The 27850-nt window shown below is 43.0% G+C and overlaps 1 protein-coding gene across 2 annotated transcripts in view; it reads right to left on the reverse strand.

The window, feature by feature from the left end:
• LOC126267256 (uncharacterized) overlaps window positions 1-26357 on the reverse strand; it is a 250102-nt gene extending 223745 nt beyond the window's left edge. Inside the window, exon 1 of one of the 2 annotated variants that reach the window (XM_049972306.1) lies at window positions 26098-26357. In XM_049972306.1, the coding sequence (XP_049828263.1) occupies window positions 26098-26164 (67 nt within the window). In that variant the 5' untranslated portion in view covers window positions 26165-26357. The remainder of the gene's footprint in view (window positions 1-26097) is intronic. The other variant, XM_049972317.1, reaches the window with a different exon arrangement.
• Between the last annotated feature and the right edge of the window lie 1493 nt (window positions 26358-27850).

Consider the following 27850-nt stretch of genomic DNA (forward strand, 5'->3'; position numbering starts at 1 on the left):
CTCCACTGTGCGCGCTTTAATCCCAAACCTCTCCTCAGCGTTCAACGAGAACGTGAGATGGCAAATGGCCCTCCCACGGGGACGCTACGCCCGATTATCCCTTTGGTTCTACTGAAGATCTCCAGTCAACGCCATACAGTTCAGAGTGAAACTTCCTGGCAGATCAGAAGTATGTGTTGGACAGAGACTCAAACTCGGCCCTTTGCCTGTCGTGGCCAAGTCTTGCCCGCGAAAGGCACATCCCGAGTTCGAGTCTCGGTCTAGCACATAGTTTAGATCTGCCAGGAAGTTTCATATCGGCGCACATTCCGCTGCAGAGTGAAAATTTCATTCTGGAAACGTTCACAGCATTTATTCTGCTTCTATATTGGTTTTGGGGAGGAAGGAGACAATGAGCTGTAGCGAAGCGTGTATGTTGCACTGAAAGGACAGAATTTGGTTGTGAGTTGGCGTAGCCAAAAAATGAAGATACGAAATCTGTGTTGCGGTGACATACACTTCTGTAGTGTTACCGAGATCTCGGTTAGGATTAAAAATGGAAATTTGTGAGCTGGTGAGGCCAACGAACGTCGTGTCACGAGAACATAATTTTTATTTATTTTACGCGTACTGGATTAGTACGAATATCTGTTAATACCATTCAGCTTCGAATTGGGAGGTAAAAGCGAATGCCATGCGCTATAGTCTGGGTACTGGAGTCGCATTTAGGAGAGGAGTTCAAATTTCAGTCCGAAAATCGAGAATTAGCTTGTGTGTGCATCCATAAATCACTTGAGGCAAATTATGTGATGTTTTCTTCAAGAATGTCAACCAATACCAAGCCACATCCTTCCCCAAAGAAGTTAGTGCTCTCACTTTGTGAAATCTTCTGTTCTATTATTTCTTGAGGGAAAAGAGGAAACTATAAACAATCTCAGGCTTTGCTAAGAAATTTACGATTTATCATAGAAAGTTCGCAACAGCCAGATCACAGTAACATCTTTCTTCGCTAAAAAAAATGAAGGATTTATTTATGACATTCCTTGCGAGATTATTCCCATTTCGTCTTTATTACAGAGCCAGACGAACTTGTCAATATTCGGCTTAAATAAGGTTTTTAAGGCATGGTTTCTTTACGACAATGGATACACAAATATCAGTAGCCTTCACACAAAGAATGTTTACTTTGAAAACTAAGATGTTGCCGCTTTCTAAATGCTCGTTTATAAAGAAGTGTTATATATAATCTACAGGTCATTGGACAGGTGAATTTAAGTCGGTTTCCTTGCAAAAAATCAGAACTGGATAAATGTACCTCTTGTCAGCTCCGCATGCCATGCATTGAAATTAAGCACATGGACAAGAACTTTTCTCTAGATAAAACTAAGTATTAAGGTGACATCATTCATAGTACTCATTACGTTCAACTGAAATGATTTTACGTTCGCAGTCTTTAAGACAGTGTGGATACGTCAGATTCGTTAACTGAGCTACCTGTCAGAAATCTAGCTGTCGTTTGGGACGTGGCAGCCACAAACTTTCTCCAGCCACTTTCATTTACATGTTTATTGATTACCCTGTATCTCATAAGCCAACGGCCTTGCCGCGATGGTAACACCGGTCCGTTTCAGGTCACCGAATTTAACCGCTGTCGGGATTGGCTAGCACTTGGATGGGTAACCGAGCGCTGTTGGCAAGCGGGGTGCACTCAGCCCTTGTCAGTCCAATGGAGGAGCTACTTGATTGCGAAGTAGCGGTCACAAAAAGCTGACAACGGACGGAAGAGCGGTGTGCTGACCAACGTACAACAATTTTAAAGGTCGTACATTGAAAGAAATCTGAGTTGTGTGATCACTGTCGAAACTTTCGTCAGATTCCACAACAATATTTCGTCGGAGGTGACCACGTCACTGCCCGCATCTCGTGGTCGTGCGGTAGCGTTCTCGCTTCCCACGCCCGGGTTCCCGGGTTCCATTCCCTGCGGGGTCAGGGATTTTCTCTGCCTCGTGATGGCTGGGTGTTGTGTGATGTCCTTAGGTTAGTTAGGTTTAAGTAGTTCTACGTTCTAGGGGACTGATGACCTAAGATGTTAAGTCTCATAGTGCTCAGAGCCTTTTGAACCATTTTTTTTACCACGTCACTCCCTCACAGCGCTTTGTCGATTTGTCCACTAGCGAAACAGAAAGATAAATAGAGCGCTAAATCGACGTGACAATCAGGTTTTCCACAGGTGGTCGGAAGTGCGCTCGACACCTCTGTATCTGCGAAAAGCTGTTTGGCCAGCTCTAACGGAAATTTACGTTAACAAGTTTGAAGAGTGCAATATGATTTATCCAAGGAAGGCGTGTGGCGGTGATATTGATAGGATTGTTCTAGTATGTCATCCGATTAGAGCATTTTTATCATATTGTTATTCATTCGATAAGGTAACGCTTCAGCAACTTACTAATGCAATCATCTTTTGATGCAACTCATTTCCTGTTCCTTAAGAGATCCACCTGTAGAATACTAAAAGGTTTTATTCTCACGCGCTTCGAGTAGTTGTGTTTTCCTAAAATACATTTGGAGACTGGAACACTACGGTAAGAACATGTCATTTCTTTTTTTTATAGTTTCACGGCATTTTCAGAACACGCAGATATTTTTCGATTTTTTGCTGTTAACGTCTTAGTGTGGAGAGATGTTGCCCAGCTCTTACTCACTCACCTCTCGATTCCATCAACAACTGGATTAGAAAAAAATCCTCCGTTTCGGCTCTGTTCTCTACTTGATATTCGTTTTGGCTCAAGTTACTTATATCGTTTGAAGACAGTGGATACTCAGTGCTTCAGCTGCCCCTATCGTCGTCGTTTTATGCAGCCCGCAATGTCTTCACAAACTACGCGCGAGATTTTCATATTCTCTCGCCCTTTACACGGAAACTATTAGTACAATATAAAAAATTAACGGGAACTTTTGGTATGAAATTTAATGTAGTTAAATCTTTTGCTCGGATACGTTTCCAATAAAGGCTATTGTTTTGGAGTTATTCAAGAAAAATGTTCAGAAGTGACCAAATATGCCCCCACACCCACACTCAGCCCCCACCAATCAGGATTTCTAGTATGTTGTTCATGGCACTCCTTTCTAAGACAGTACAAATATTTGCGACTGTACGAATTATTTCCCACATTCGACCTCTTTTGATTTTCATTAACTGACCTTATTAGGCAGCCAGCGTAGTCGAGCCTTAAAAATTGTAAAATTGACGTTTGTGTAAATTTTACCTAACAATTTTGAGGAATTTTAAGACAAAAAAAAACAATTACATTGTTATATTCATCAGGCCTTCTGACTATGAACCTACCGTGTTTGTAAGGGTTAAGTTTGGATCGAATTGTCAACGCAATTAGTTAAAGCGTAACGTGTACAAAACTTGTATTTCTTTCATTACCCTCACGGGCACATTTAAATTAATAATGTTAACGAAGTAGTCCATTATACTGGAGGCGTAATGGCTCAATCAACAGAGACCAAAAAAGGTCGGCTATCAGGAATCGTTCATGTAATCGGAAACTTTTGTACAGTGGTAGGGGGGAATACCACAAACAACATACTAGAAATCCTGACTGGTGAGGGATGAGTGTGATGTGGAGGTAGGTCAGAAGGTCACTTTTGTGCGTTATCCTTGAATAACTCGAAAACCGTGACCTCCAGCGATAACTTATCCCAGGACAAAATTTAACTACGTTAAATTTCCTACAAAAGATCCCATTAATTTTTTCTGTAGAATTATGAGTTTGCGCGTAGCGACTGAGAATCTCGAGTGGTTTATGAAGGCCAGCTATAACATTGCGGCTTTCATTAAATGAGAGCAGGAGGGGCAGCTGAATCACCATGCATAATCAGCAGGTATGCGGGTCCAAGTCACACCAGGCTTCAGCTCATTTTGTGTTCCGTTATCTCTCAAATAACCTCAAGAGAACACCGATCAATAAGGCCATCATCCGTTCATTCATCCTTCCTTGGGCAAATAGGATAGTGCAGACATCCTTCATGTCGGTAGGGCGTAAATTGCAAGAAACAAGAGAGAGAACTGCCAGCTCGTAGGAGGAAACACAGGTACTTTAAAATTTTTGCTATTCAATACAGCCAACTTACAGAAAAAATTGCAGGTACACCACGGTTTTATTATGGTCCTACACACACACACACACACACACACACACACACACACACACACACGCACACATACGGCCTTGTTATCGCCTTTCATGCCTTGCATCTGTTCCCTTTTGCATAGTCATACTTCGTAAAATTGCTTTTAAAACACGGTATAAAACGCACAGTGAATTTAACGCACAAAACAGAAATGTCATGCCCGTAATTACTTAAATGATGGAAACGTCAGGCTTGGGAAATGGATAGCAAGTGCTGTAAAGCACAGCAGCATAGTAAATTAAAAGTCCTTGCAATAAAAATGCCGTTAGCTTGATACGAGGGTTATTTTTTAAGTAAGGGCCGTTATTATTTTTTAAAAAGATGCAAATACTTTTGTAAAAAAACTTTTATTTTCTGATTCTACACACGTTTACCTATTTTTCTACATAGTTGCCTTGTTTATTTAAGCACTTGTCATACCGTACAACTAAGTTTTTAATTTCCTCTTCAAAGAATTCGGCCGCCTGCTCCGACAGCCAAGAGTTCACACGGCCGCTTTCACTTCATCGTCGTCATTGAAGCGCTGCCCACCAAGAAGGTGTTTCAGGTGCCGGAAAAGGTGAAAATCGCTAGGAGCAAGGTCGGGGCTGTATGGTGCATGGTCCAAAACTTCCCAGCCAAAAGAATCAATCAAATCCCGGGTCTTTTAAAAAGTGTGAGGCCTAGCATTATCGTGCAGGACCAAAACTCCTTTTGTCAGCATGCCGCGCCTTTTGTTTTGAATTGCTCTGCGGAGCTTCTTTAGAGCTGCACAGTAGGCATCTGAGTTGATTGTCGTTCCTCGTGGCATCAAGTCCACTAGCAAAACACCGCGCCGGTCCCAGAACACAGTTGCCATAATCTTGCGCTTTGACAGCGTCTGTTTGGCTTTGACCTTGACGGGTGAGGTTGTGTGTCGCCATTCCATCGATTGTCGCTTGCTTTCGGGAGTGATATGAGATACCCATGTTTCATCTCCAGTGACAATTTGACTCAACATGTCATCCCCTTCTTCCTCGTAACGAATCAAAAAGTCCAATGAAGTGGCAAATCTCTTCCCTTTGTGGTCCTCTGTGAGGAGTCTGGGTACCCACCGAGAACACAGTTTCTCAAAGTTTTGGTTTTCAGACACAATTTTGTACAAAACCGATCTTGAAACTTGTGGAAATTCCAAAGAAAGAGTCGAAAATGTGAATCTTCTGTCCTCACGAATCTTTGTTTCGACTGCAGCCACCAAATCATCAGTGATCACAGAGGGCCGGCCTGAGCGTTCTTCGTCGTGGACGTTTTGACGGCCATTTTTAAACTCTCTAACCCATTGACGCACTTTACCTTCACTCATTGCATTCAAGCCAAAAACTTCTGTTAACTGACGATGAGTTTCTGCAGCTGTTAGGCTTCTCGTGGTAAAAAAACGTATCACTGACCGTATCTCACACGCGGCGGGCCATTCAATAATCGTAAACATTATAAAGTAGAACAGCGATGCGTACACGTCAGCTACAGAGCTGCAAGCAACTTGCATCAGTGTGAACGGGGAGGATGCCGGCAAGTGGCGCGGTGGCTTGTTGCGGCGTCCGCGCGAACTACGGGACTACACCCGCCAACGGCCCTTACTTAAAAAACAACCCTCGTATTTCGAGAAGAATAATTGAAGAACTTCCCTCAAGCGTGTATAAAAAATAATTTTTCACTATAATGGTTTCGTACATAAGTATTTCTCAAAACATAGTAGTAACGATTCAGCGGAAGTACAAGTTAGACAAGCAAATAAGGAAGGCCGCTAGAGTTTAGACCTGTAGCCGACTTCTAGCTGAGACCAACCTGGATAGGAAAAGAATGCGGACCTTATCTCTCGAACACGACTTCTTAATGACTATGCAGTTGCACTTCGATAACTTTGTACTGTATTGCAAACATTCGCTGTGGTCCTCTAGTTCATGTGGATGGGCCAGGTAAGCCACTACCGTAAATTGTTTCGTACATGAGTTGTTCACCAAGAATATACACATGAAGCCTGATACGAACAAAGAGGATCAATTACAGACTGCGACGATAACTGGGTTGTGTTATCAAGTTTGTTGGGTGGATTGACATGCATGATCAACGATCGTATCACATGTCCTGTGAATGAAGAGGTACACACAACTGGTATTTTATCGGCAGTGTGTCAGCAATCAAATCTGAATAACATATGATGTCTATTGTCCCTTTCATTTCTCTTTCACCTCAGAGGCGCACTTAAATTGGGAGGGAAATAGACTTCCACATTCATTTATAATCATGCACATTGCAGATGTGCGCTTTGTCCAGATTCTTGTTACACAGATGGGTCTTTCAATCAAATCATTTGCACTTTTCTCGAATAAAATATTAGAAAACGGTTGACGTCTCCGGCATTACAAATGAAGATTTAATATTTTTTAACTGAAGTATAGTGTTGTAATATTGTAATATTATCTAAGGAGGCCACGGCTTTTCTTTCTTTCTTTATTTTCCCAGTTGGGTTAAATCTTCTTGCCTGGAGGGACAACCTTTGTCCACTAATTCTTTCGAGATTTTTCTTCCAGTTTTTTTCTATTTTCTTGTATTTTAATGAGAATTTTGAATATATTCAGTTCTTCCCTAAGTTCCAAATTTCGAAATGTGTTAGCTCTTGTGGAACTCTTCACTGCACTCAGAAATCTCATCTACGTTGCCTGTGTCGCGCAGAATGTGGACAGCGGTTAACAAAATGCGCAGCAACCATGGCAGAAACGTTGAGTCTCTCTATTGCTGGGGTAAGATTTGATCTCCAATGTGCGATTGAAGAACCCCTATTCAAACCGTTCGCCATTCCTACAGAATGCTTCAGCAGGGTATATCGTGGAACTTTCAACGATTTATCGATGGCAACGAACGACGCAATTGATTATATTAAAATTTTAGATGTCTGGTTGTAAAATACATCCTCTAAAGTTTGTATTTTATTTAGTACTAGCTGACATATCCGGTATCGCCCGGGTATTCATTTTGCCAACGTCAATTGCTTCGCTTGTCTACAGCGCGATTTTGTAAACCTTTCTATGGCATCGCCTCTTCATATCTCACCTAGACGGCTATTGTTTTCACCTAGAGCAGTTTGCGCTTAGCAGTTGAAATTTTCAAAAGCGCTGTCGTCAGGGATTTCGTTAAGGCCAGGTTCTCATTCAAAATGGTCGAAAATTCGAATTTTTTATTGCATTTTTTGCATATGATGTAAACAGAGTCAGTAGCAAAGAAGTAGTAAATTTAAACGTCATGCATGGTGAGGCTATTATTCACGTATCTCAGTGTTTATGACGTCATATCTCCTGATCTATGTGTCACATAGTAATTCAATTTTGTAGGTCCATTCAGTGGCATATGTGGATACTGTGTGCAAAATGTGAATAGACTTAGTAGCAAAGAAGTAATAAATTTAAACGTCATACACAATACAGTAGTTTTTCACCTGTCTCTTTGTTTATGACGTCAGATCTGCCGAACTATGATAGGTAGGTAGTTCTTAACCCCACAGCGATTGTTGGCTGACAGTGAGGGATATGTGTACCACGTGGAGTTGAAATCGTTCCAGTGGTTTAGCAGAAGATGTGGAACACACACACACACACACACACACACATACACACACACACACACACACACACATACACACTCACATGCATCCAAATGTTTGGATCGCGCTTTAAATAAATCATACGAAAAATACACTGACTTAACAAATGTCATGGGATAGTGGAGGAGAAATGGCGCTGGTGTGTTGTATGCGCCCCATTCTCCTGAGCTGACGCCGTTCAAACAGGTTATGGTACTCGGTGTCTGACGGATAGGAGTTTGGAATTCGGCAGTGATGCATGAGTTCGGCTTCACACGTTCAACCGTGTCGAGGGTGTATCGTGAGTGGGTAAATGAGGGCATCGCAGTCCACAACGGACGAACTAACAGCCGTCCAGTCTCCTTCGATGTTCGTAACCGGTGACAGCTGAGACAGATCGTCAGTACAGACAGAAGGGCAACAATGTAACAAATCACGACTCAATTCAGCACTCCTAGTGGACAATTCGTAGTATCATGGGATTCATGGGGTACGGGAGCCGGTCCCGCACACGGGTACCACTAGTTAACCCAGCGTCATCTGACACAACGGCTTGCATTTGTCGCCAGTCACCAGGGATCGACACTAGAAGAACGGCGTAACGTGATATGGTCGGACGAATCACGACTTACCTGCACCACGTCGATGGGAGGCATCTTGTGTGGCGCAGACCACATGAATCGATGGACGTCGCCTGCCAAGCTTTGGTGCAAGGCCATGGTGTCTCCGTTATCATGTGGGGTTCATTTTTATGGTGTGGAAGGGTCCCCCTAATTGTTCTGGAATGGACTTTGAATGGCCTGCAGTCTGCTGAGCTGCTCGGGGACCGTCTCCACCCATTTTTGGCCTTCCAGTACCCTGACGCTTCTCCAGTGTTTCAAGACGATAATGCGCTGTTACTTCGCTCCCGTGTCGCCTGAGAACGGTTCCAGCAACATGCACGGGAGGTCTGAGATAGCCACCCCGGAGCACCGATTTGAACCCCATCGAGCATATCGGGGATGTCACGGAACGCAGGCTCCGTGCCAACGATCCTGCACCGACGAACAGACCAGATTTGGCTGCCGCTCTGCATACGATTTGTGTCAGCCGCTTCCAGAGGAGTACCAGGGACTTGTAGTCTCACTTGCACGGAGTCTCACTGCAGTCCGCAGGGCCAGAGGAAGCCCCACGCTATCCCAAGACATTTGCTAAGTCAGTATATATATATTATATATATATATATATATACTGGGTTTTTGCCTAAACTGCACAATGAGGCAGCTGCATCGTGTCACGTGATTAGGCTCAGTTTTCTCCGGATTGCGACGCGCACGAAGCGTGCGCGGGAAGTGTAGGCGGTGAACTCCAGCAGGTGGTCACTGGAGCAGTGCGGGGGCAGGCGAAGCACGCAACAGGTGTGCAGACTGCAGAGCCAGAGAGCCACAAGTGGAGCGCGGGTAGGTGCGGCGCGGGCCGCCTCATTGTCCCGCGACCTACATGCGGGAGCCTGCATTCCGCCGCACGAAAGTGCCGCCGCCGAATTCCGATCGCGACGTGCGTATTCCGATGAACCGTCTTTGTAGGCCGCGAGCAATCTGACTGACAGGGGCGCGGAAGCGGCCGTGACCTTGCTACTGCTGACCAGTCTCTGCGTGTGCTGACGGCGAACTCCGACTCTCAGTGAAGTGGCTGAGGGCTATAGAAATTGAAATCCATTCAATGGCTCTCAATGTCTTCTGGTATCTACCAAATGTACTTAGCGGATAACACAGAGTATAATGCGTCTACGATGTCAATAAATACGACGACTTCAGACTCAGTTACATTTCGGCGATCCTTAAATTCGTGTGTCACTTCTGGTTTCGTAGTTGCAGACGCTGTAAATAAACGAAGTGTTGTCTGTTAGTTAGCGTTCGAAAACGTCAGAAAGCAATAAATTCCGGTCGAAAGTCATTTAATTTCTATCGACTCAGCTAATCACACCGCGACGAGAAGCGTCTTGAACTGCACGAATGGGATACGGTGCGTGTGCGTCAAATACATCCCCACGCATCCTCTCCGCCTCCCTATTACAAAAAAACCAATTTCGTCGCAACGACAGTGTGCTGCATATACGAGTACATCAATATTTGGTTTGTGAAGATTTCACCGGGTGGTCGATACAAATATTTCCATGTATCCATCTCGCTTTATAATTCCTTTTTCTCTTCAACGTAATATACAAGCCTTACCGAGTCCATGAATCTCAAAATGTCGTTTAGACATCTAGGTTATTCGTCGAAAGATTATACGTAGAATATACATATTGCGCCGGTAGTGTCCTTGCCTGCAGCACTGCTGTAGATACTGTTAAGCGCAGCGCCAGGGTACAAACACGCGACTGCTGTGGTGGCCAATTGACACCTGTAACTTGGACGCTCCATGGCATCACTAGATGACGTTTCCGGACATGTGTTACTGTCCTCGATATGTTGCTCAGGAAACTCTCAACAACTCTTCGACATCTGTCGATATATTTTTTGTTCATAGTTGTCTTGACCCTATTTCTTAGACTTACAACAATTTTCAAGTGTTTAATCGACGTGTTACTTCCGTAACACTATATTGGTTTTGATGATAACTCATAAAACTCGAAACCGGTAAACTGTTGTAAGTCCACTAAATGCGATCAGAACAATTGTGAATAGCGAAGTGATTTTCTTAAAATAGAATGCGTGCTCCAATGAGACAATGTCAAATTTCATTTGTTGGTACTGCTTTCTTGCAGGCTTTACATTACATGGAGAAGCATTTTGCCTGGGAATGCACTTTTTCCTTTCTTTTTTGCGCAGACATTTAAGTACACTTATGGAAACCCCCGTCCCCCTGGTTAATTTTTAAGCGTCTGTGTCACCAAAAGAGGACGAATTTCATCATCGTTTACCCCATCATGTGCATCTATATCTGCCTGCAGTTCACACATGCTGGGCAGAGGATCCCTAGAATCATTTTCCGACTGTTTCCCGATCTTTCCACTCTCCAGTAGCACATCGATAAAAATGAACACCTAAATTCTCCCTTGGTCATTTCTCCATATGTAAGTGGGAGGCAACAACATTTTTCGCGTTCTGAGGAGAATGTTGGTGATTGAAGTTTCGCGGAAGTCCTCACCCCAACGAAAAACCCCGTTGTTTTAAAGATTGCCAGCCCAAGTCGCATATCATATCCGTGGCACTATCTCCTCTATTACGCGATAGTGCTAAACGAGCTCAGTGAAGGTTGAATCCAAGTGCTAAACATGTAGCTGTTTTGTCTCGGCGACTGCTGCCCGAGACAATTCAAGGTTGGCGTCTGATCAACAAACGCGCCACCGTAGCCGGGGCCTTTAATGGGCGCTAGTTCACTGACTCTCGACCGTGGCTTAGCTGTTCCCAGTCATACAGGAAGGAAGAAAGGCAGTCGTCTTTTTTGATGTATATAGCTCTTCTTCATGAGCGTGTGCACCTGCATCGTACGTAAAGCCCAAACTACTCGACAGTGCCTCACAGAGGGCATTTCGTACTGTCCATTCACATCTGTTCGTCAGAATTACGCTTGTGGCCACTTTTGTCGCTAGTGAAGAGGGATTTCGTGTGTGCCGTCTCCTACTGACAGATTAACTGCAACCCACAGATATCACACTAATACGGCCAGAGCATACAAAGTGACTGTACCTGAATCAGGGGATGCTTTTCGAACTACTTGAGTTGTAGGATGGCCAAGACGTTTTCCATCTGCACCATATAGTTTACTTCCTCTCTTCCTAAATGATGTTTGATTATTCCGTATACCACATAATCTTTTTACTGTACCCGTGTCCTTCCCCATTTCTTTACATTCCTGTTTAACTTAGTTAAACTTGGTATTAATTTTCAGTCTGTTAATCTGTTGCTGTTGTGGTCTTTAGTCTGAAGTTTTATGCAACTCTCCATGCTGCTCTATACTGTGTGAGCGTCTTCATCCCTGAATAACATGTTTCTGAATCTGCTTACTGTATTCATTTCTCGGTCTCCCTCTACGATTTTTACTCTCCACACCCCTCTCTGGTGATCTCTTGATGTCTCATAATGTGTCCTACCAACTCATCCCTTCCTTTGGTCAGGTTGTGCCACAGATTTCTCGTTTACTCAATTCTATTCAGTATCTTCTCATTAGTTACGTGATCTACCCATCTAATCTTCAACTTCTGTAGCATCACATTTCGAAAGCTTCCGTTCTCGTTTTGTCAAACTTTTTGTCGTCCATGTTTCAGCTCCATACATGGTTACACTCCAAACAAATACTTTCAGAAAAGACTTCCTGACACGTAAATCTATATTCGACGTCAACAATTTTCTCTTCCTCAGAAATGCTTTTCTTGCCTTTGCCAGTCTACATTTTATATTCTCTCTACTCCAGTCATCATGAGTTATTTTGCTGCCCAAATAGCAAAATTCATCTGCTACTTTAAGCGTCTCGTTTCCTAATTCCCTCAGCTTCACATGATTTAATTCGAATACATTCCGTTATCCTTGTTTCTCTTTTGTTGATGTTCATCTTACATCGTACTTTTAAAACAGTGTCCAGCCCGTTCAAATGCTCAATGTACAGACTGAATAACATCGGAGATAGTCTACAACTCTGTCCCGTTCCCTTCTCAACCATTGCTTCCCTTCCGTGCTCGTCGACTCTTATAACAGCCGTCTGGTTTCTGTACAAATTGTAAATAGTCTTTCGCTCCCTGTGTTTTACCCCTTCTACCTTCAGAATTTCAAAGAGAGTATTCCAGTCAACATTGTCAAAAACTTTCTCTAAGTCTACAAATGCTATAAACGTAGCATCGACTTTCCTTAACTTGACTTCTAAGAAAAGTCGAAGGGTCAGTATTGCCTCGCGTGTTGCTACATTTCTCCGGAATCCAAAATGATCTTCGCCGAGGTCGGCTTCTATCTGTTTTTCCATTCTTATGTAAAGAATTCGTGTTGGTATTTTGCAACCATGACTTATTAAACTGATAATCCGATAATTTTCACACTTGTCAGCAACTGATATATTTGAAAAGTACAAAATTTTAAAAATTTTAAACATGGCTGAAGCAGCAACTGTTGAAAATCTTCACGGTAAATGATAACAGCCAAAAAGTTGCAGGACAAAGATTTATTGAAATCCTTGATCACGGTTTCGGTATATCTAAATATACCTTCATCAGAAGCAAAAATACGCTAAAATCACATCCTGCAGTGGAGATGCATAAAACAATTGTGCCAAAGGCGCGTCAGTAGTTGACTGGCACAATTGTTTTACGCATCTCCAGTGCAGGATGTGATTTTAGTGTATTTTTGCTTCTGATGAAGGTATATTTAGATATACCGAAACCGTGGTCAAAGATTTCAATAAATCTTTATCCTGCAACTGTTTGGCTGTTATCATTTACCGTGATTATTACTTTACCTATTAATCTATTCTAATGATTTCGCATGTGTCCTATTGGGAGCTAATACTAACTCCTTTCGCTCCTGAGCTGGAGGGACGATACGAGCGAATAAGCAGCTGGAGAAGAGAGCTAGCGGTCACCACGTCTGGCGGAGCGGAGAGATTGATGCAGAGGGGATGACGCCGACATCGACGCTCCCGTCAGGCTCTGAATCCCAGTCTGATCAGACAGCGGAGAAACTTGGTCCGGCGCTTGGGCTAAACGCTCGTCTCCTGCCTGAAATAATACCCCGCAGATCTGAGCCATTATACTTCCCTGCTCCGCAATGAAACGGGCGAAGGGGACGCCACAAAACACGGCACAGTTTAGCTTTGGTGTGGGTCGCTCTCTTAGCAGTTATTGGTATTGCAAAGCCTGCTGTTAGGTTCGTTAGGAATTCGTTGCGGCTTCCGCCGGCGCCGCCGCGCCGCAAAGAAACGAGGCGAGAGAAATGGGCTGCCCTGCCCCGTGCGACCTCCTTCGTGAAGACGCTGCGGCGGCATGTTAGTTTCTCATAGATTGCAGCTGTCAGTCCGGGTGTCTGGTGTGCCACCAGACTATTCAGTAGCACTTATACTCTAAAATTCCCCTACAATAATCTCTGTTTCAAATGCACAGAGCTGTTGCACACGCTGCAAATGTGTCAGGCAGTTGCTGACAGGCGTCTATGGATATTTGTTGACAGCCATCTCAGTTTTATACACTCAGTGGTCTTGTTTTTAACAACGCGAAGCACGTACTGCTACACATGCTAATTCGATTGTTCGTAGGACGTGACTTAAAGACTATACATATGATATTACGATACGATACTCGCAACCAGTCATACTTTTTCCATAGATGGGATATAAGATTGTCGGTGCAGACACTGTCTTCCGAATTCTCGAACTAAGAGGCACTTTTACCAATTCGGGAGGAGCGAAGTCCGTATCTCCCCACCCCCACCAACGATTCCCTCCACGGCCATCCAGATTGATGATTGCCGAATTCGATGAGGTGAATGCGTTTGCGAAGGGCGCGACTAAATCCTTCCGCCGTTCTTATCCCCTTCCAGCTCGCACTTGGGCTTTCACGGCCCCGTCGTCGACAGACCGTCAACATTAAAATTCGTTGCCAATTATGTGTTCTAGAGCTCTATACACAGCAGGATATGCTGAATTGTACTGGACAACGTTGTTTCGGTTGTCCCCTGGTTTATTTCAGCGGTATGATGTCCCACGGCAGTTGCCACAGTCAATGTCCAAGTCTGACATCAATGATAGGTAAAAATCCCAGTCTCCACGACGGTTATCAACACTAGTGTTATTTATTTTGCCCACAATACATTCTTACCTTAAAGGCACGCGAACACGTCCCTCTACTGATAACACTGACAGCGCTAATCAAATTACAATCGGGCGGATTGTTGTTAGCTCTCGTATGTACCTGTGCGCCTTGATTCACAAAAGTGCTACAGAAAGACTAAAAAAGCAAACTTTTCCTAACACTCTTCTCACAGCTTCAATCTCCTGTTCGGTGTCAGTCGCAACGTCGAACATAACGCGGCACTACCCACGTCAGCACCGCAACGATATCTTAACAAAGCCACCACCATCATCACCACTGATTTAAAATTAAAGTATTTTGTTGTATTTTAATGTCGAAGTTATAACCGTTTCCACTATTGCGATACGTTATTATACAGTATTTTTAATTAGTGTAGCCTGAAGAGTATCAATACGACTGTTGTTGCCCACACCACGTTGAGGGAGCAATAAAGAAGAAAAACTGAAGTAGAGCTTGCTTATTAGGCACGCAAATGGCAGAGAGGCCTCCAACAATCCATGGGCTAAGCTGTTGTCCACACTACGAGTGCACGAAGAGGTGGCTTACCACTTGAAGAGAAGAAGCATTCACTAATACTCACTTAGTTCCGTGGCACAACGGGTAGTCAAAATCTATACAGAATTGGCAAAAGAATCTGCTCCACATGGTCTACCACAGGCGCCTTGAGGAACTTCTGGAAAAGAACACATTCACACATTGACGCAAAAAAGTAAGCAGAACTATTCCACAGAACTTCCGATCTATACCGCTTAGCTTCATGTTTAACTGAGTTCTAGAATGTATTCTGAAAACAAACGTGATGACGTACTGTGAACAAAGTCAGTTTCCTTGTGGAATCAGCGTGGATTGCGAGAAAACCGATCACATGAAACCCAGTTCATGTGCTCACACACACTATTTCATGATTAGAAGCAAGCAATTCGGTGTTCCCAGACTTTCGACAAACTTTCGATCTTTGCCGTAACTACGTTTCCCAAAGAAGGCACACTCTTGTTGGACAGCTAGCCATGATGGCGACGACGTTGAAAATTCCTTGAAGCACGCGGCATCACTGTTGCCTAATGGAAACTCATCCACGAAAGCGTTCGTAATTTTGTGAAGAGGTTGTCCCAGGAGGACTGGTCAGTATTCAGTCATGTAACACCAACGATCATTCGAGGCAAAAAAGTCTAGCAAACATGGACTCTGAAATGTGTACCTAAAGAGCTATGAGCACTTGTTCAGTAGAAGAGATGTATTTCACGGTAGCGGAGATGAACAAGTGCTCATATCTCTGAAGATATGCGTTTTGGAGTCCATGTTTACTCGACTTTTTTGCGTCGAATGAGGTTCCTCTCGTGTTCCTGAATATCGATCATTCCTTTTGGAATACCCTGTATGTGCACTGATGAAATGTAATGGGACATGCGTTCGTGCTACGCATAATTATCTATGGGATAGTATTAGTTTCAGTGTCAGTTTTTACTAGAGATAACGAGTAAGACAGAGACCAGAAATTCGATTTCACTGCAGATAGATACAAAATCAGTGTTTACAGAACATATAAAAACAGTAGTCTTTCGCTGTACAAGTAATGACTCCCAACTGGAGTCAGTCGACTCTCACAAATACACTACTGACCATTAAAATTGCTACACCAAGAAGAAATGCGAATGATAAACGGATATTCACTGGACAAATATATTATACTAGAACTGACATGTGATTACATTTTCACGCAATTTGGGTGCATAGATCCTGAGAAATCAGTACCCAGAACAACCTCTCCTGGCCGTAATAACGGCCTTGATACGCCTGGGCATTGAGTCAAACAGAGCTTGGATGGCGTGTACAGGTACAGCTGCCCATGCAGCTTCAACACGATACCACAGTTCACAAAGAGTAGTGACTGGCGTATTGTGACGAGCCAGTTGCTTGGCCACCATTGACCAGGCGTTTTCAATTGGTGAGAGAACTCGATAATGTGCTGGCCAGGGCAGCAGTCGAACATTTTCTGTATCCAGAAAGACCCGTACAGGCCCTGCAACATGCGGTCGTGCATTATCTTGCTAAAATGTAGGGTTTCGCAGGGATCGGTTAAATTTCGCGTCTGTAGCACGTCATCTTCGTGGTGTAACAATTTTAATGGCCAGTAGTGTCCTCGGGAGTAAGATGTGGTGATAGGGAGTGTGACGATTAGACATGCAGGTGCAGGTAAATCCAATGTCGGGTTTCGATTTATTGGTTGGATATAGGAAAACTGCAGTTTGTGCGCGAAAGAAGTTGCTCATACAACACTTCTATAGCCTACACTAGAATAGTCCTCAGTTATATGAGATCCTTCTCAGGGTCCATAAATAAGGGTCACTGACCCTCTACGCGCACAAACGACGGCAGTGTGAACTATCTCAGGGCTGTTTGCCCATCTGGCGATTGTAACGACGATGTTTGAATATCTCAAAATTTTTGAAAAAATGCGTAATGTCTCGTGAAAATCTAATTACAAAACATGAAGAAGCGTATTTACAGGCTAATATTCTTCAGTCACTTACTTATCGTCCTGCGTAGACCGTAAGGAGCAATACCAGTACGCCTAGAGGTATAAACACTATTGCTCTTCCAAACTTTCGTCTATGAATGGAACAGGAAGATATGATACAAAATATAAAACAAAAAATCCCTCACTCAATTTATAGCGGTTCGCGGCGTATAGATGCACTTGAAGACGTCGGCAGGACGAGGCATGGAAGAGATCAACTTGCTGTCAAATCACAAAAGAGAAAATGGTTCTTACGTTCTCACGAGTAAGACAGCAGAAGAAGAAAGCGGAATCGGCCTTAGACTTAACATAAAACGTGCACTACTTACAACAAATGGTTTAGGATACCCAATTTTAGGGTGACAAAATGAGATGAATGAAATACTAGGTTACTATCCAAATATATCAGTACTTAATATTATGGGCGTAAGGCGTAGATCTAGAAGAAGGGATCGGTTGGTAGGACATGTTCTGAGGCATCAAGGGATCATCAATTTAGTATTGGAGGGCATCGTGGAGGGTAAAAATAGTAGAGGGAGACCAAGAGATGAATACACTAAGCAGATTCAGAAGTATGTAGATTGCAGTAGGTACTGGGAGATGAAGGAGCTTGCACAGGATAGATTAGCATCGAGAGCTGCATCAAACCAGTCTCAGACTGAAGACCACAACAGCAACAAGGGGAAAATTCATCGGGCATCCAAATTCTGCGCTTTTTTAATGTCAAATCCTTTTTATTTTTAGACACATTCTCCGCCTCTAACGTTTTTCCGGTGGTTAATAAATTTCTAAAGTGCGATTCTAGGAGATCTGCGAAATATCTATCGAGACCGCGAGACAGTTTGTGAGGCTCATTGCTAGGTTGAAATTCAAGCACAACTTCCATCGACAATATCTTTCTGGGCTCCACCTTACACCATCTCCATATTGAAACTGAGGGAGCCCCCAGGACAGTAAACACATCTTCTTCCGCTGCCCTCGATACAGAAGGGAATACGACTGGCTGATTACGAAGCCAGCCCGCATGCATCAACCACTCCCTGTCACACGTTAAACCTGCACTTGTTCTAAAAGTTGGAATTGAGTTGTAACTAAAAAAATCTGAATGGCCCTGAGCGCTGTGGGACTTAACGTCTGAGGTCATCAGTCCCCTAGAACTTAGAACTACTTAAACCTAACTAACCTAAGAACATCACACACATCCATGCCCGAGGCAGGATTCGAACCTGCGACTGTTGCGGTCGCGTAGTTCCAGACTGAGGTGCCTAGAACCTCTCGGCCACCCCGGTCGGCGAAGTTGTATTTAATTACTTTTGAATACTTTATGGGAGTGACAGCGATCAACGTGTTACAAATGTTTACTATTAAAAACAGTTTTGATCACTATTTATTTATTAAGGTGACCGGTTTCGACTACTACTATGGTCATCTCCAGACCATTGAGTAGGAACCACTTTCTGGTGGAGAATCACTACTGTAGTGATTCTCCAGCAGAAAGAGGTTCCTACTCAATGGTCTGAAGATGACCACAGTAGTAGTCGAAACCGGTCACCTTAATAAATAAATAGTGATCAAAACTGTTTTTAATAGTAAAAAAAAGAAGTTGTAACTGTTAAGTTTGGGTTTGTCTCGTGTGTGTGTGTGTGTGTGTGTGTGTGTGTGTAAAGGTGTTCTTTCGCACCGTTTTGTCTCCGTTTGTTACCTTCAAGTGCCGATGTATTTATTTCAGTATTGTTCTAAGTCGTTGTACTGTTCAAAGTATAATTATAGTTTTTTTTTTTTTTTACTTTCTAAGATGTTGCATGGGTACAACCGAAGGCCAATAAACACACAAAAAATTTCTATAACCGTAGATGTAGATGACACCGGCATAATACATAACAAACCAATAAAAACAATATTTCTTTCATATGAAATCCCTGTCTGTCGTAGAACGAGAAATTTTTTTCTGCTCTCAAGTATCAGTCGAGAATGAAACTCGTTATTGAAGTGAACTGGTGTGGGAGCCAGGTTCGATACTGGAGGTTGTGGGAGTCAGCACCTCAGTTCGTGACGGAACGCCGCGCTTGGCAGGGCCCTCTTTTGCTGAGCCGTGTCGCATTCTGCAAGGTAAGGAGAGGGAGAGGGGGCAGCCAACTGCTTCCGTTGCTCTTTGGTGTGCTCGGCTAACCATGCAGCGGAACGCCTCAGATTGGTTTACTGTTTACTGTGCTGCACGCTATTTTGTCCCAGACTGATACTATGACATGTCGACAAACCGCTTAACTGAAATTAAGCCGGCGTCAATAACTTCGATTATTTACTTCGTTTATTCAGCAAGAGGGAACCGTTGTTATTAAGCTAATAATTCCTCATCAGACAACTGCAGAAATTTACAGCTATATCTTCTACGTTATTTTGGCGACAGCGGGATGTTCGTTCGTAATGTATGCGAAAGATGGAAGAATAAAATGCATAACACCTATATTACGATTCTTTTGAAAGAACACTCGAATGGGATCGCTAAAATTCAAGAATTGCAGTCGATTGGTCGAAATCATTTCGTATCGCCTCTGAGCGGATTGATGCTGGAAGGAGGTACAGATGGCAAAGCGAGCTGTGGTGTGAAAACTAGCTTAAATAAGCAACAGTCTTTGTATTTAAGGATGTAATATGGTGTGTAGTGAAAAGGCTGCCACCCCTAAGAGCGGAACTATGACATATCTTTGACTTCCACATGTACTGAATATAGGTGAACCAATACCTGATGTGACAGTACCTCTTCAAAATAAGCCGAGTCAGCGTGCAGAAGACGTCAACGTAGCATCAACCGTTAAAGAGACACGCCATTTATTTTGATAAGTAAGCATCCCACTTACAGTAATTCACCACGTACCATTTTTTTCTACTTTTTTTTTTACATGGCATTCACCTCAGGTGGAATCTTCGTCTAAATTACATACGTCATTCGTCGTTACATTAATAATGACGTATCAGTCATACTAGAGAAACAGGTAGAATCCCGTAGAAATGATACAGATATCCGATAATATTTTGAGTATTCGGCAAAATTGCTGCCGAAGACAAATACTATTCGAATGCAGTATTAGGATGTTATTGAATTATAAGTTAAACAATTATTTTGTAAGGACGTTAATTTAGTCGCAACTGCTCAAAGTTATCACACACCGGCAAATCATGTGGAGAGAATGCAATATTAGATGCAAACAACGTAAACAATGCACCAATGTTAAGAGAATCTCGAAGATATATTATTCAATAAACAGACCATACATAAACTGAATACCTGATAAAACTCCTGAATTTTACGGTGACATTGAGAGCAACAGGAAACTTGATATATCGACACATACACTTCTTCACATTCACTTTCTAAAAATCCAAAATCCTAGAAAACCGATAAATGTGAACTGAAACTGTTTATGGCATTACTCATTGCAAAGACGCGTTTCTTAGCATCATGCATAATACGTGCGTGTGACAATATTGTCGCTTTACAAATGAGACTGAGTTATGGAAGTATTTCGTTGTTAATAATTCAAACCTCGCGCCATAGCCCACCACAGTTTCAGTTAGTTTAACAATCCGATACGATGTCTTCGGTCTATTGAGGAGCAGAATGTTTTCATCAGCTATGAAACTTACTGCAGTCTTAAGCGCATGTTCCTGTCGGCGCTTATTGATACCTACATGCATGAGAATCCAGTGTAAATTGTTTTACATAATATCTAAATTGTTTTATTACCTCTACCATTCCGCTGGCAGGGAAATTAAATTGAGATAAAGGACGTCCGACGTAGCCTTTAGCTAGAATAACCATCTTCGAATCCAAACGATTCGTGGGTGCCGTTGTCCATGGATTTATAGGCTCATCACAGTTATTTAATATTCTGGAAAAAGATAAACCATATCTCGGCTCATCAATTAACCATACAGTAAAGCTGCATGCCCTCGGGAAAAATTACGGCTGTAGTTTCCCCTTGCTTTCAGCCGTTCGCAGTACCACAACAGCAAGGCCGTTTTGGATAATGTTACAAGTCCAGATCATTCAATCATCCAGACTATGGCCCCTGCAACTACTGAAAAGGCTGCTGCCCCTCTTCAGGAACCACACGTTTGTCTGGCCTCTCAACAGATACCCCTCCGTTGTGGTTGCACCTACGGTACGGCTATCTGCATCGTTGAGGCACACAAGCCTCCCCCCACCAACGGCAACGTCCATGGTTCATGGGGGGGGGGGGGGGTTAGGGAGCAAAATAACTGATGATGGTCGAAGTAGAGAGGATATAAAATGTAGACTGGCAATGGCAAGGAAAGTGTTTCTGAAGAAGAGAAATTTGTTAACATGGAGTATAGATTTAAGTGTCAGGAAGTCGTTTCTGAAAGTATTTGTATGGAGTGTAGCCATGTATGGAAGTGAAACATGGACAATAAATAGTTTAGACAAGAAGAGAATAGAAGCTTTCGAAATGTGGTGCTACAGAAGAATGTTGAAGATTAGGTGGGTAGATCACGTAACTAATGAGGAGATATTGAATAGGATTGGGGAGAAGAAAATTTTGTGGCACAACTTGACTAGAAGAAGAGATCGGTTGGTAGAACATGTCCTGAGACATCAAGGGATCACAAATTTAGCATTGGAGGGCAGCGTGGAGGGTAAAAATCGTAGAGAGAGACCAAGAGGTGAATACACTAAGCAGATTCAGAAGGATGTAGGTTGCAGTAGGTACTGGGAGATGGAGGAGCTTGCACAGGATAGATTAGCATGGAGAGCTGCATCAAACCAGTCTCTGGACTGAAGACCACAACAACAACAATCTCGGCTCAATAGTACGCGGATAGTTGTGATGTTATGACTCGTGTGCCACTTACAGCAGCGCTAAGTATTTCGACTTCACGTCATTTTTCTATTCATATCACTGCTTGAAGGTATGAGCCAGTTTCAGCTCGCCCCGGACTCGAACACAGGACGGCTGCTTAGTGGTCAGCTGCATTAATCAGCAGACTGTAGTGGTACAGTGACGCAACGAACGTAATACCAAGGTCGCATGCTGACACAAAACTAGAATTGTTTTTGAATTATCATTACGTAAACCACGTTTTGCAGGCCATTCACTCCGATACAAGGCAGAGTATGGCAATGTCTTCAGGGTGGCCGTGCACTGCTTCACAAAATACAGCTTTCTGTAAGAAAATAAGGCGTGGCAGTTGACTCCAACAGCAGCCATTGTCTACACCTGGTGGAAAAACTGTAACAAACGTCTTACGGACAGTCAAACTTCCTGAAGAACACCGCACATCGTCTACAATAGTCAAAACGCTACATCTTTTCTAAAATGCATTGGTGGACTGCAAGAGATAGCCCGACGGCGCCAAGCTGATCAGGTTAAATAAGTAAATTTAGCCTGGAGATCTGTTCCGCCTTTCGTCTGCCTCCCCATTCCAGAATGAAATTTTCACTCTGCAGCGGAGTGTGCGCTGATATGAAACTTCCTGACAGATTAAAACTGTGTGTCGGACCGAGACGCGAACTCGGGACCTTCGCCTTTCGCGGACAAATGCTGTATCGGCTTTTTTTTCTTTTCTTTTTTTTTTTTTTTTTACTCATTTTGTTCTATATAGTTCGTTGCGTTTGCTCAGGGCGGACGTCACAAGACATCAGTTCAAATTGATCGTTGGTTCCTTGACTCAGTTTTTTATTACAGAGAGCACTCAGCCCTCTGACCGAACGCGCTGTTGTTTTTGAATTAATCGGCTGAGCTACCCAAGCACGACTGACGATCCCTCCTCACAGCTCTAATTCCGCCAGTCCGCCAGTAGAGCACTTCCACGCGAAAGGCAAAGGTCCAGAGTTCGAGTCTCGGTCGGCACACAGTTTTAATCTGCCAGGAAGATGCGCCCTCATTGTTAGCAAGTACAAAGGATAGTTGGTCATCACTTCAAGATGCCTTTGCATTCGCTGTGGATGAGAAAACAAGTGTTCTCCAGATCCATTTTCCAAGCTTTATGCACCGGTCACCCCTCAAAAACACACAAGTACAAAAAGGCTTGTAGCTTATTGTTAATGTTGGAAGACTGAAGAATGTCCCGCAGTATATGTTTTCAGTAACATAAATCTCGGGCTTTTTCTGTGGTGATATGCAATATTTGCAGTTGCTTAATCTGGTTGGCAGTACAATTCTGTTGCCACGTTATTTCGACGGCTGACCTAGTAAACATAGTGAGGTGCTGCGAGCGACGGTCTTAGACTCCCAGAGATAGAGCACGTTTAAGGCCATCTTTTGTAGTCTGGCACAAGCACACAAAGGCGTACTTTTACATATACTTGCTTAATGTAGTCCAAAACTTATGTGCCGTGTAAAACTGAATCCAGGCGGAAGTCTAATAGCGATCACTACGTCTGTACCAGAAATATTGAGCAGAAGAATGGGATCGGAATCCTACTGTTCACAGGAAATAAATTTTACTTCACGTAATAACTAGATCCTTCACCTGTTTATAGCAACACACAATCTTACGTTGTATCACGACTGCACTTCTACTTGGACTGAGTATACCGAATATGTTAAGTTTTGTTCTGATGTAAGTAAATATTTTTAAAACCTGACATTGTGTCCTCATGAAGTTAGGTGCTGCGTATAAAATCTTTTGGATGTCTATGTTAGTTAAAACTCCTACTTTCCAACATATTCAGCGTGTTCTTCGTCAGGATTCGACAACGGTTATTTGGTTCCTCTCTTATAGCAACATTTACGGGACTGACAACATGACAATGATTACAATGTAATACCGACTCTGGCGTCCACAGCACCCATATTGATATTTTGTTACTGCCAAAGCAATATATCAACAGTTCATTGTATATTAAAATAAAAGTGAAATCTTTAGTTTAGACGACGCATGCGTTAAGCATGGAATAAACTGTTAATGTATTTGCTATGACAGTAATACGATCTGAAGAATGTCGCTGTGACTACTAAACGCGACAATGTCGTGCAATAATTATGATTTTTTTGGTCGAATAAACATTTGTGATGGCAACTGAAGAAAACTTCACCAGCCAAGATCTCTAAAGAAGCATTTTATCGGATGACAGGTTTCGATAGTCTCATACTTGGATAATATGTTGTAAAAATTCAAAATCATAAGAGCCGATGATGACAGCATAGATCTGTCGAAACCAGTCATCCAGTAAAATGCATTTTTAGCGATCTTGGCTTGTTTTCTTCAGTTACCATACACTGCAGATCGCCCCCAGGCTGACCATGTCAGGAATATGTAAACATTTGTGAAATGTAAATATATTCGTACAACTAATAAAATGTTAACAGAACTTTTCATAGGTGACTGTCTAGTGATGGATATTTTGAAAAAAAACATATTTTTGCCGTCAATTGTACAATTATATATTTATTCTGTATCGGTTTCCACTATTGCAGTAACCTTTACAGGAGGAAAACAGTGAACATGAATGGATCAGAAATGCATTTTCGTCAAATATGACCCAACCAATCATACATAATTGTCTTAATAGTCTGTCTTAACACAGACTATATAAACGTGCTGTGGTTTGGCACAAGTGCACTGACGCGCACTTTGTGGTGTGGTTTGTCTTTGATGATCACCATGTGTGCATTACTGTAACTGTACTGAGACAAACTCGTTTATGTGGACAGTGTTGAGACAGACTACTTCGAGAGTTATGTATGTTCTACATTTGATTGGGTCATATTCGACGCAAATGTATTTTTGATCCATTGATGTACACAGTCTTCCTCCTATGAAGATGACTATGATAATCGAAACCGATAGAGAATAAACATACAGTTGTACAGCTGATGGCACAAATACGCTTTTTCAATAATAGCATATTCACGAAGTTCGAAGCAGCTGTCATTTCCTCGAAAGCAACGTCCTTAAGGGGGGTAGGACGTTAAACGGACCGACTTGGAACAGGAGAGGCACGACGGACAGCTTAATTTCCACTGTCTATACTTTTACAAAACAATTCACAAAACTTTGTCAGCATGACCAGGAAGGATTCAGAATTCATCCTCATAGCAGTGGAAGTTCGAAAACATAACGAAAGAATATTTTTTATATGTGAAATTTCGTCATTTTTTCACTTACTAATGGCAGTATTTGTTGCTATAGGTACGCTTTTCTTCACAAGTAAGAGAGATTCTTCGATGAATTGTGCACAGCATACAAACCATACTTAAAGGTGTATGAAACTCTAGAATTTTCGAAATCTATTAAAAACTGTGGTAAAAATTGAGATAATTAACTATAAAATTTGTGTTTTCCCTAAACGTTAAGTTTAAAATATAACAGTTCATTCGTTTTTTCATAAATTAAATAAATTCTAGAGTTCATACACCTGTGAGTATGGTATGTATGATGTGCAAAATTCATCGACGAATCTCTCTAACTTATGAAGAAAAGTGTGCCTATAGCAACAAATGCATTAAGTGAAAAAAGAGGAAATTTCACATGTAAAAAAAATAGTTTGTTATGTTTTGGAACTTCCACTGCAATGAGTGTGAATCCTGACTCCTTCCTGGTGATGCTGACAAAGTTTTATGAATTTATTTGTAAAAGTATAGACACTGGAAATTTAAATGTCCTGTGATGCCTCTCCTGCTCCAAGTCGGCCCGTTTGACGTCCTACCACCCTTAATCAACACGCCAGTATCGTTCTTATCAGAAGTGACATTTATACATTTAGTCCCAGTTACAAAATTACTATTAAGTGGGGAGATAACAAAACGTTCATGTTATAACGATGCATTTTTTTTATTGTGCACGTAAGAGCCTGAGCACTAGTCGGTTGTGTCACATTGCCAACGTAAACAACTTTCAAGAAAGCCAGCGACGACGCTTAGGGTTTTTTTTTTTTTTTACGCAAACACATCATCCTGCATTTCGTACGGTCCTTGCAGAAACGACGTCGCCAGAGTCAACGGAAGGCGGCGAAGAGCAGCAACAAGGCCGGCGGCCAGTGTGGACGCGGAGGCGGGCACCCACCTTGCGCGCTGTCGGAGTGAGCGAGGGCGAGTGCCGCCGCTGCGACCACGAGGCGCCACCGGAACATAGCTGGAGGACCGCTGGCGGCTGCTACCACTGCTGCTGCTGCTGCTCGCCGGGACGCACGGCGACGACTGGCGACGGCGGGCGGCCGGCGCGCGGCTCACCTGTCCGCCGCGCGCCTAACGGGACGTGACGTCACGGGGTGGAGGGGCCCGCCGCCGGCGATCGGCACCGGGGAACAGCACTGACATCCCCAACTGTCGTAACCACCACGCACTCCTTAATTTTTGTACGTGTCAAATGAGAGACAGGTCTTTCACCGGTAAGCTCGAAGACATCAGCCCCATCACCAGTCTTACCCGCCCCTGGTTCGTGACATCTACATCTACATCCATACTCCGCAAGCAACCTGGCGCTGTGTGGCGGAGGGTACCCTGAGTACCTCTGTCGGTTCTCCCTTCTGTTCCAGTCTCGTATTGTTCGTGCAAAGAAGGATTGTCGGTATGCTTCTGTCTGATTTTATCCTCACGGTTTCGCGAGATATACGTAGGAGGGAGCAATATACTGCTTGACTCCTCGGTGAAGGTATGTTCTCGAAACTTCAACAAAAGCCCGTACCGACCTACTGAGCGTCTCTCCTGCAGAGTCTTCCACTGGAGTTTATCCATCATCTCCGTGACGCTTTCGCCATTACTAAATGATCCTGTAACGAAGCGCGCTGCTCTCCGTTGGATCTTCTCTATCTCTTCTATCAACCGTATCTGGTACGGATCCCACACTGCTGAGCAGTATTCAAGCAGTGGGCGAACAAGCGTACTGTAACCTACTTCCTTTGTTTTCGGATTGCATTTCCTTAGGATTCTTCCAATGAATTCCAGTCTGGCATCTGCTTTACCGACGATCAACTATGTATGATCATTCCATTTTAAATCACTCCTAATGCGTACTCCCAGATAATTTATGGAATTAACTGCTTCCAGTTGCTGACCTGCTATTTTGTAGCTAAATGATAAGGGATCTATCTTTCTATGTATTCGCAGCACATTACACTTGTCTACATTGAGATTAAATTGCCATTCCCTGCACCATGCGTCAATTCGCTGCAGATCCTCCTGCATTTCAGTACAATTTTTCATTGTTACAACCTCTCGATACACCACAACATCATCTGCAAAAAGCCTCAGTGAACTTCCGATGTTATCCACAAGGTCATTTATGTATATTGTGAATAGCAACGGCCCTACAACACTCCCCTGTGGCACACCTGAAATCACTCTTACTTCGGAAGACTTCTCTCCATTGGGAATGACATGCTGCGTTCTGTTATCTAGGAACTCTTCAATCCAATCACACAATTGGTCTGATAGTCCATATGCTCTTACTTTGTTCATTAAACGACTGTGGGGAACTGTATCGAACGCCTTGCGGAAGTAAAGAAACACGGAATCTACCTGTGAACCCGTGTCTATGGCCCTCTGAGTCTCGTGGACCAATAGCGCGAGCTGGGTTTCACACGACCGTCTTTTTCGAAATCCATGCTGATTCCTACAGAGTAGATTTCTAGTCTCCAGAAAAGTCATTATACTTTTCGATATCTACCATTTTGTCATCTGTGCGACAATCTAGAGAAGGAACTACAGTGCAGTCTTCCTCTGTGAAACAGCTTTCGAAAAAGACATTTAGTATTTCGGCCTTTAGTCTGTCATCCTCTGTTTCAGTACCATTTTGATCACAGAGTGTCTGGACATTT

Source organism: Schistocerca gregaria, chromosome 1 (assembly GCF_023897955.1).
Source record: "Schistocerca gregaria isolate iqSchGreg1 chromosome 1, iqSchGreg1.2, whole genome shotgun sequence".
Classification (NCBI taxonomy): Eukaryota; Metazoa; Arthropoda; class Insecta; order Orthoptera; family Acrididae; genus Schistocerca; species Schistocerca gregaria.